We start from the raw sequence: 10496 nt of genomic DNA, 5'->3' as shown, positions 1-10496 counted from the left end.
TTACATTTAGTTATTCTACCAGTGTGTGTCGTGTTGCGTGTCGGGCGGGGGCTCAGGGTGTCAAATCAAAGTATAGTTTTATATTTGTTTAATTATTTTATTCCCTCTATCTCTTTCTTTTTTTGATAATCCTTATTATACCTTAGCGCTATTTACAGTTTGTATAAATTAAAGTAGTAATAGTTTATTTTACATTGTAGGCTACTATTGTACAACACGCTTTCATTGATTATGAAAGACTTGACTACTTCAACTGTACGATTCACAAATAAATCCCGTACGAAAAATAAAAAGAAATGATTGAAAATTATAAACAAAACTGATTGATGAAACTCAACAAAATTTAGACATGGTAACATTACTGATTTATTCGAAACAAATAATTACAAATAAAAAATCACGATTGATCTAATAAATTTCGATCAAAATAAAAACTCAACACCATGTACCAAATGGAAATAATAATTTAGTTTAAGTATAGGAAGAGAGTGCCGTCTTCACACCGTCAATTACAACAACAATAAATAACGTTTAAATTAAATAAATGGCACAGACCAAGTTCTACGACCATTTTCGGTACAGGGTGGTGCGTATATATTTTTTTATCAAACATAATTTCGGTTGAATACAATAACAAGATAATAATTTCGTATGCTGATTAGCCGAATAATCACGATTTAATATAACCAAAATAAAATAATCAAAATAACTCTATGATGGAAGCAACTGAACGTTGTGCAACAAAAGAAAACGTATCACTTCTGCGTAACAACATAATGGCAATCAAGTAATCGCTAAATAACATCGGTGGAGATCACAATTACACGATATAACTTTATATAAATACAAAATATACATAGGTCATTTACCTAACACTACGGCGACAACTTCAATGCAATATACCATCTATATTGATGTGAAATTGATATGATTACATTAGGCTTACGAGGAATTAACGTAATAGTTAACAGAATGCTTCATATAAATAACTCATTCCAGACGTTGGACGGGGTCGAACGACGGTCCGGAGCGCTCCACATTCACAACTAGATGGATCGCTTATCAATTGCATAGTTAGATCACAAGAACGCGATATCAGTCTCACTTATTCTGTCATTATGAACGTTACGACTATACCACAGCTCGTAAAAGCCACAGCGAAATATCGCCAATAAAAGTCGCATAAGCCGGCGGCGGCATCGGACCCTTCAGACTTGTGCGACTCTTACTGTGGTTCGCCTCGCGCTTCTACTTTTATAAATTAGTTCGCGAGTCCGGGACGGGCCAGCCGCCCCCGACCGCTTGATCCCACTTTGGATCCTAATCACTAAATTAAAATCTCGACAGAGACGTATTTGGCTCGGGGTACTTCTTACTGAAAATTGGACATTCGTACGATGAACAGCTAGGACTATTTCAGTGAGCGCAACCGCAAGCCTAAAGGCCGGAATAACTTAAAGTAAATTCATAAATAAATTTGAAACAAGGGCGTGGGGCGCGCGCTCGGCGGCTCTGCGTCGAGGAGGAGGCCGCGGTCCCGATGCCAGCACCGGGCGGGAGGAGTGACGCAGCTCACTACACGCAGTCGTCGTCCAGCTCCACGTCGGGCACGAGGCGGTCGTGCGACGCGGCGGCGCGCGGCGGCAGCTCGTTGCGCGGGTCCCGCGCCAGCCACGGGTGCCGCAGCACGTCCCGCGCGCTCAGCCTCTCGCACGCCTCGCGCCGCAGCAGCGAGCGGATCAGGCACTTGCCCCGCGACGACAGGCACTCGGGCACCACGAAGTAACCGCGCGATATCTTTGCGAACAGCGACGCATGCTCCGAGTCGTTGAAAGGATACCTAAAACAATAAGAAACGTTTCGTTAGCATTGGTCACAAATTCTTATATGCATTTTGTTACACGATAAATTCCGACCTAATATCATCAGAAAAAAGTCTGCAAAAAGCGTTTATCGCGTTTGAAAAAGATAAAGATAGGGTCATTAATTGGACCGAAAGTCGGGCCTCAAATTGTTATGTTTTTACAAAGCTCTGTCCCAATTAATAGCGATCCGATTGTCATTTAGAGAGGGCAGCTGCGCGCCAAAACAAAAACTCAGGTACGCTGGAACCCTTCCGGCGACAGGTGATGCCGACGATTGCGGCCAAATCCCGAATTTCGTATTATAAATTACGGGTGCGAGAGTCAAAAAAAGTAGAAAACAAAGGTCCTCGCGAACGGCAGGTGCGTCGGAGGTGGGGGTAGCAACGTCTTCGCCACATGACCGCGGCAGGTGCGGCGAAGATTTCACGAACCTCATTTATATGTGGGTGATATAATTGTTAGCCGTTGGCGCGTAACGGCCGACAGGTGATCATCCCCACGTATGCGTCGCCAACGGTCGCGGCGACCCCCGCCTTGTGATCTCTAAAAACGGTAAGTCCCACGCCACGCAGGTGAATTGGTGAAGACGCCCAACCCGACCCTCGCATTAATTACGCGCAATTAATTGTTGCCAACCCAAATTATGTTTTGGAACCGACTTTGTAGATAATTGAGTGGTTTTGTTTAGTGTAAGAGAAAGTAGACACGTACCTTCCGACGAGCATGGTGTACAATATGACTCCAAGTGACCACATGTCTGCCGCTCTGCCGGAGTACGTCCGGTGCGCCCTGAGGATCTCGGGCGACACGTACGCGGGACATCCTCGCTTGTCCTGAAGTAAATCCTCCTCAGGATCGTCGAGTACCACTGCGTCTTCCAACGACTCGAGTTTTAACGTCGTTCTGTAACAAGAGGAAATTACTTTTAGAATTATGCTGCAATATCAATCGTAGTCGAACACAATATACAAGCGTTGCAATTGAGAGCCCATTTAATCGGCCACATTGTCAGGTCGTGTGCGTTTGACGTGCATGGCCAGTGACCCATATAAATCGCGAACGTTTGCCCATAATACACAGGCGAGATACGCACTCGTCCGAAATGGATCCCTTTGAGCACAAAGCTTTGTCGGTGCACTATTAACGATTGGCGCGCTCTGCTAATTATTATTAAAGCGTCATACATTAAATGTGCGTCAGTTGCAAAATTGTTCGGGATACGAGGCGACCCCGTATCGGTGCATATGCAACAATAATGTCATGTAAATAATTACATAGCGAACCATAAAGCTGTTCGGTGATGCAATAGGTTTTGTTTCATCACATCGCGGGCTTTAGGCGCACCGTGCGCGACCTCGTATTTCACAGAGCGGCCGCATCGTTTCGAAATGCATTATTAAATGCACAGTTGGAAACATTACACCGGCTGCGTCGTGTATGATTGAATGTAAACTAACCCCGATCGGACGACAAACGGGACTTTTCGATCTTCGGTTTCATGGGAACGCGTCGACTGCATCGAGCCTACTCCGTTGGTTAAAGCTTTGTGCCAGCACAGCAAATATGTACCGACTACTGCTACGCTCTGTACAAACACGTCCAAACTGTATGGACTCGTACCTTTTTTATTTAAAACGCCTGCAATACCAGGTTAAGGTAAGACAGGCGGGACAGGTGCACAGTGGGCGGTTCGATAGCAGCAAAATAAACATGTATTAAATGCACACATACATTTGATATTTTTAGCCGGTTTAGTAATAATAAACTGTGGATCGTTGAGTCTAACCGATCTAAAGACGGGCTCCTGTTCTATTTATACGTCCTGAACCCCATAATCGTCGTGTTTGAAAATGTCGACACGGCCTATTCGTGAGGAAATGTGTAAGTTTCGTTCGGCCGTGCATATTCCGAAAGCTGAAGGTAATAAATATCAAGTTTGCTCAGAGCGCTGTTACAAAACGTGCAAGTTGCGGTCTCAGCTGTTTGACAAATAGTCTGCGGACGTACGCAAGACTCGGTGGAATTGACGGCTCGAGCAGATCTCACTCGCAACCAGCGCCGAGGATATTAGACCGTAGCGCGGTATTAATAACGCGTTGCGATACTTCTAGATGCCAGATAAACGATAGCTATTTATTATGAACAAATTTTACGAAGTGATCGTGTCGTGACAATATGGAGCGGTTGGCTCCCGCTAAAGGTTACTCTCGTTAAGACTGTCGCAATAGCGGCCGGTTATCAAATGAAATATTATGTTGAGAGGCACCTCGCAAATTATTCGGCGCTTATTATAGTATTGGGTGAGTACAAAGACAGGGCAAACAAGGAGATGCTAGAGCACTGGCTCGTGCGTGGCGAAGCACGTGCGGCGCTCGCCACTTAATCGTTGTGTAGCAACAGATTCGCTGTGGGAACTAGTTGACGAAACGCGTGACGTCATCCTGCAACTGCACTCTCCGGACCTTTTTTGTAATCCATCAGTGAGCGGAGTTGAGTCTGGAGGGCGTCCTCGTATCCGTTTAGGTGTTGCGACTGCGCAACTGATCCTAATTAAATCCCTACGACGGCAAGGCTAAAGTGCGATGTCTGCAGTTGCAATCGATTCGAATTTCGCAACGTGTAAATAAGTTATACGGTGTCGTAACGCGGTCGGAAGGTTGGCCGGATTTCCGAGCGTGTTCCGAGCGGTGGCCTCCAAGGATTCTCGCGGTGTCTCGGACGCGGAGTGCGGGCCCGCCGCGGGCGAAAGGACAACTGCGATTTACGCAACGTGTCTTTACGCACAGGGTTGCCGCAGAAGTGGTCCGCGCTGCTGCACACTCACCTCTAGCGGCACTAGTCACCACCGCACCACCGCGCCCCCATACCTCACACGCTCATGAATTCGTGACGTACCTATCCGAAGCTAAGCAGTCTCTATTACTAAATTGACTCACGTTTACAACTTCGCAACTGTGTTAACGAAATATTTCGTTAAAATTACGCGTTTGTATCTGGGTAACGTTCTCCTTAACATTTTCTTGGTCAAGTTTGACTAATGGCGGCTCATCGTCAATAATAAACTTGTGGAGGGTAATAAAATGGACGGTTGATGTAGAAGTACTATGTCGCACTTCGTTTATATTAAGATTGGGTGACGTGAATGTGTAATATAATATTAATCGATATAAGTATAGAGTTAACATGTGCTGCGGTAGTGTGAGATCGTCTACAATTAGCGGGATGCGGCTGCGTGTTTCGCAATCGCGGCCATTGCTCAACTCAACCCTGACAGTTTCGTAACAAACAATGGCAGTGATCGAGGCGCAGATGCACCACACATGCATGCACTTCCTGCTCGCGTTAGTATCGCCGCCCGCTGTGGCCACTGTATGACGAATACTTGCGCAACTGAGGAAACGCTCCACACGCCACTGTATACAAAACGGAGCAGATATGTCACTTGTGCACATTGCGAAACACTATGTTTTAATAGCCGCGTCAACAATGTATAATACGATGTTGACGCTCGATATTTGTAGTTTCCGAGCCCTACGGACGCGGTGCGCCGGAGCAGCGGTTAGTCACAGGTTTTCGTAACCCGCTTTGTAGGGACATGTGATGTCGTAAGCAATGCCAGTTGCCACACCGAGATGCCGTCGGGATAGGTTGGGAAACCATCCCGACCATGCCCAATTATATGTCGACTGCGGTTGTGCAACTACGGATGTTTCGTGAAACCTGATTGATAACAGCTTCGGAATCGAATGATGCTCGTACCGCGCATTATCGCTGAGCGCATACGTGAATCACCATCTTGACAATAAACGTATGCACGGCTATTACCGTGACAAAATACTATCGCACCACAAATGTGTGTGTAGGTACACATTCCAGAATTTAGGTCTCAAAACCGCGCCGGCAGCGGCACCATTCGCTTTATCGGAACACCGATAACGCAAGTCGAACTCAGTTTTGAAACCGAACGCTGGGCGGCTTGCGAAAACGCTAATGTGAACATCGGGTTGCAAAATTGTTTTAGTTTTAAAATCGAATGCAGTGACAATGCCAGCGGACGGCCTAGCTGCGCTCGATAGCGTCGCAGGCTCGGATTGAGATGTCACGCCGATGACATTTGTGGGTGCGCGGTGTAGCGCTGAGTGGCGTGCAATGGAGTTGCCGAGTGGGTGATGAAGTAAGGAGATCGAGTGGCGCGGTTGCGTTGCGGCCGTATTTGGCAGGCGGGCGGCGTCCGCGCACGGGCCGCGTGTCACAATGGCGTGGATTATGAGCCACGTTGCGATATGGCATGTTGCAAGTCCGGGCGGCTGTCCAAGCGCCTCCGCCGAAATAATCCCGTGTTGCAACGCGCGGACTGCGGAACGGGCGCCACTCCAGAGCCCGTTGCGCAAACGCACTACCGCACGCAATTGGCCAATTGCGCACCATCTCCGAGTTCTCGACGTACAGCGACGTTTACGAAATGTACGATACCGTTCGATGACCCGCGCGCCTCTATTACGTGACGATTGTGTAACGAAAGAAAGCGGATGAAATGCGTGCGCAAAAAGTATCCAAAATCTCGTCGAATTCCGTCTCGAATCGTTGCAATTACACCGTTACGCGGCTTCGTGTTAAATCCGGTGAGCGGTCGACTTTCTAACGCGGGGTCGGTGTACGCGCGGCGTGTCGCAACAATTTCTCCGAGCGGGCGTCGCGAACGAAGAAAGCGCGACCTCAGCGGCGTTTTGCAATCGCACGCCCGCACCGCGCCACCGCTGCACCGTCGAAGCCGGGGAAAGACGCTGCCGCCGCAGCGTAGAAAGCGTACATCGACCCGCCGCCCGCGCCGACCAAACCGCACTTGCAACAGATGCGTTAACAAGATTCCTGCAGACTCCTGTGACCGCAGAGCCACGAGCCTGGCTTGTCATAACAGACAACAACAGCAATGTTCCGCGTGTGGCTCGATTGAGCAAGTGGGCCCAACGTTACGCAAGGCGTGATAAAGCGCGCCGCATGTCACACTCGTGAAATACTTCCGTTCATTGACTCCTTCCCGATATAACTGCGTTGTCTGTTTCGAAATACTTTCGCCGGTCGACGCACACGTGCGAGGACACTAGGGCACAGAAAAATGTCAATTGCCATCAGTACACTTCATCTTCAAGGGCCATTTGTTAGACACGCTCGAGAAGAATAGTCGAAAAAGCGGCGCCTGCCTCGGAGATCCCGTCGCGGCTGTGTCGCGTCGCTGTACAACCCGAATGTCGCAATGTCTCGCGTAACGCCACGTACATATCTAATTTGTAGCTCAGAATTAACGTGCAGGATATTACACGAAGAATCGTCAGGTAACCGGCTCACTAGAACGTTTGCGTATTCACTTTCATAACGCGTTGTTACGTTTTAAACCGACTTTTCCAAGTGTTGGGAAACGCGCGAGTAAAAAGCTGGTGCTCCCACATCGTGGACGAGTAATCATCGTCATTACAGCACTATTACGTGTACAAAGAAAAAATAAGATTATCGTGCGACAGCCTGTGATTAGTTACGACGATAGCTTTCACGCTAACGACGCACGTAACAACACAAAAAGTAATATCTACTCGCGTTTTACAATCAACGACGAGGCTGCAGTGATGTGCGCGACACCTGGCGACAGGTGCGCGTGCCGCTGCCTACCGCGTCACCGCGGAGGCTGTGTAACGACGATAACCATAAGGGGCAGCTGTACGATATATTATGTCGGCTGACAGATGCGGTCTAGATCGCCCGATAAATAAAAGAGTAAATCCGTATCCGCCTGCGGCCGCGCAGTTTCCGCCACGACGCACGCAGCCGGAATCGACGATTGTTTCACTCCGCAATAGCTTCCTCCTCATTATTGAGAGTCGGAAGTGCGAAAGGTGCGAGATGAATGCTCCCCCACGCTTTGTGTCTTCAACGATCGCCGCCAACAGTTGGCACATTGTAAGGGTTGCAATACAGGCAGTGGAATTAGAACGATGATTAATCATGAAAGCTATGCCCGCTGGTCGGGCGACGCAAGAGCTTGCGATATGTAGCGAATGGAGTGGACGATTGCGAACTGGCGAGCAATGCCAGCCGCATTACTGAAACAGTTGGTTAACTATTGGATCTGGCGAGTGGCGCAAATGCATGGAAAAATGAAAGGAGACAATGCTTTGTCCAATTCGCGGTTGATTTACATGCGATGGGTGAAGCATCCTAAAACCTTTAGTAATCGGTTGTTTTGTAACAATATCGTTTAGACACATTACGGTTCGCATAGTTATCGCAATGTATTAAACTTGCTAGTCCTTACGCTCCATTTCATAACGTGGTTTGCACAACAGTCGAAACAAGCGCGTGTTTGTCTCTGATACACACACCGTACACGCCGTAACTCACACCGTCACTCGTTCAACCGACCTGTTATCGCTCCACACTAAGAGAAACCTAAAGAACCTTTACTTTAGATCAGTATGGTCAAATTAACAAAATGAACAAGATAATCAAGGTTCTGACATAAATATAATGTGGAACCGGTGTAGCGACATTTTGACACCAATAAACTGTTTTAACATTTAACGTGAAGACAATAAACACAAATGTAATCGTATGTAAGTACAAAGGCAGGAATGAATGACGCAGGATGATTTCGAAAACGCGAAATAAGCGATGTTGCGATTTCGCCTTGTGAAATACATTTACTTCGTGATTGCAGAAACACGTGGGACGACAAATAGGATTAATCTCCGTCGATTCCTAACTATTACGAGGTAAAAATATCTCTGTTTACTACACAATGCACCACTGGGTCAATTCCGGTGAATTCGATGAGGAAAAAGCTCCGACAATAACAACATTTGGAGCGCTCACAATAATAATACTTGACATCTTGAAAAAATCTTCTTATGAAGCGTAGAATCTAGTAATCAGTACACGAGTGTTATCGCAATTTTTTATCAGCATTTCACTGATATCTTATCACAAGAAGAAACTTTAAAAAAACTTTTCACCACTTGTTTATTTGCTTAGTTGGCAACGTGAGTGTGATAAGCAAATATTTTGTAATCTAATGACTGAAACTGTTTGTTGTGTTACACAATTCAGTTTAACTTATTTATTGGTCGCTCGTTGCGAAAATGTGTTACATATAACATGCACTTATTGTGATGCCATTGGTATGGAAATTAGTTGCGTCGCACGACAACTCGCGAGTCACTGCACGAACATTTATAATATGAATACGAACTGGCTTGCGTGTACCACCGATACCGGGAACATATTCCCGTGATGTGCTTTGAATTTGATGCGATATTAAATACGGATTACAATAATAATTCCTCACAATTTTACTGCACGGTGGCTTTAACGCTAGCCTCTCGATGAGAGTACTCAAAATACTCAAATGTGCCGCGATCATTATCAGAACTCCATCGAGCAGGAACAATGGTTTTAATAGCACCGGGGTTTGTGCGACCCCAATGACGTCGCAGGTACTATCGGTACGGCTCGCCGCGATAACACACGCAAAACCATTTACCACATTCCCATACTATTAGAAGTGAAACGCGCCGCTGCACACGGCGTACATCACCGCATGAACCGCGGTAAACACGTGTTTACTGTCAACATATGCCGCAATGTAAGCGGTATCGATTGTATTACTCGTCAAAACATGGAACAAAGGTTCTGCTCGCGCTTTTAGTTTGAAATGCTTGGATACTTAAACAAAAAAAGCGGTACAACGTGGTCGACATAAGCAATCAGAGGAAACTGTGTACTTTCATACGAGCTTGATGAAAATTGTTTTGGTCAAAAGTTTGTAAATAAATGCTTATCTTTGCGGAATAAAAATCGCGAGTCGGAGAACTCGTTTCTACCGTTAAACCTCGCTGAAAACGACGCGTAAACAACACTAATGAGGACCAGTCCAAGACTGGTTCCGATTTATTGATTTTCGAGAAAAGTGCGTATTTTCAAAACAGTGTAAGTAATAATTAAACAGGATAGTATAGAATTATAACAACCATGTCAGTGTAATCGAAAGCGTAAAAGTAGAGTTGTGCGTTGAAGAATTTCAAATACCGTACGATTGTGTGAATCGAGAACGTGGATCGAATACGTTTTCAACGATCGTGGTTGATAAATAAACAGGCTTCTAGGATTCGCGGACAATGCCCTTTATGTTTTCATTTAATATTGAGAGGTGCTTCGATTTATGTTGAAGTTGGCAGTGTTAGTAGCATGGGGCGGAGGCTGGCGGCTGTATCTCAAGTTTACAGCTATGGTACGAATGTGGCACGCCAAACAGCGGTACTTTCTGATTGGTACACCGCTCGCCTGACCGAAATCGTACTGGGCCGATGAAAGTATTGATGCCAACTTTTCGATACTGTCATAGATAACCGAAACTTGTGAAAACAACATATTATAATAATATGTGAGTATATTCCATCAAAACGTTTTCAAGAGGATTATAACTAGGGATATAGTATAGCGAATAATAAATTGTAAAGTAATTTATTTTTCAATGAATGTGAGAAGTATACAAACAAAAAACCGGTTCATAGAAGCAAGTAGATAAAAAACGTAAAAGTAGTTACGCATTTTTTTAAACTAATAAAAACATAGGCACAGGCT

At 45.9% G+C, this 10496-nt stretch overlaps 1 protein-coding gene across 1 annotated transcript in view; it reads right to left on the bottom strand.

Annotated features, from left to right (window-relative positions):
* Positions 1 to 76: 76 nt before the first annotated feature.
* The window catches only part of LOC142987219 (tribbles homolog 2-like), a 34022-nt gene continuing 23602 nt past the window's right edge, over positions 77 to 10496 (bottom strand). The window contains exons 4-5 of the mRNA XM_076135840.1: positions 2577 to 2768; positions 77 to 1840 (exon numbers count right to left, since the gene is read on the bottom strand). Of these exons, the coding sequence (XP_075991955.1) occupies positions 1576 to 1840; positions 2577 to 2768 (457 nt within the window). The 3' untranslated portion in view covers positions 77 to 1575. The remainder of the gene's footprint in view (positions 1841 to 2576; positions 2769 to 10496) is intronic.

The sequence above is a fragment of the Anticarsia gemmatalis genome, chromosome 3 (assembly GCF_050436995.1).
Source record: "Anticarsia gemmatalis isolate Benzon Research Colony breed Stoneville strain chromosome 3, ilAntGemm2 primary, whole genome shotgun sequence".
Taxonomy (NCBI): domain Eukaryota; kingdom Metazoa; phylum Arthropoda; class Insecta; order Lepidoptera; family Erebidae; genus Anticarsia; species Anticarsia gemmatalis.
The sequence above is the reverse complement of the archived record's forward strand: the minus strand, read 5'-3'. Positions and strand labels throughout refer to the sequence as shown.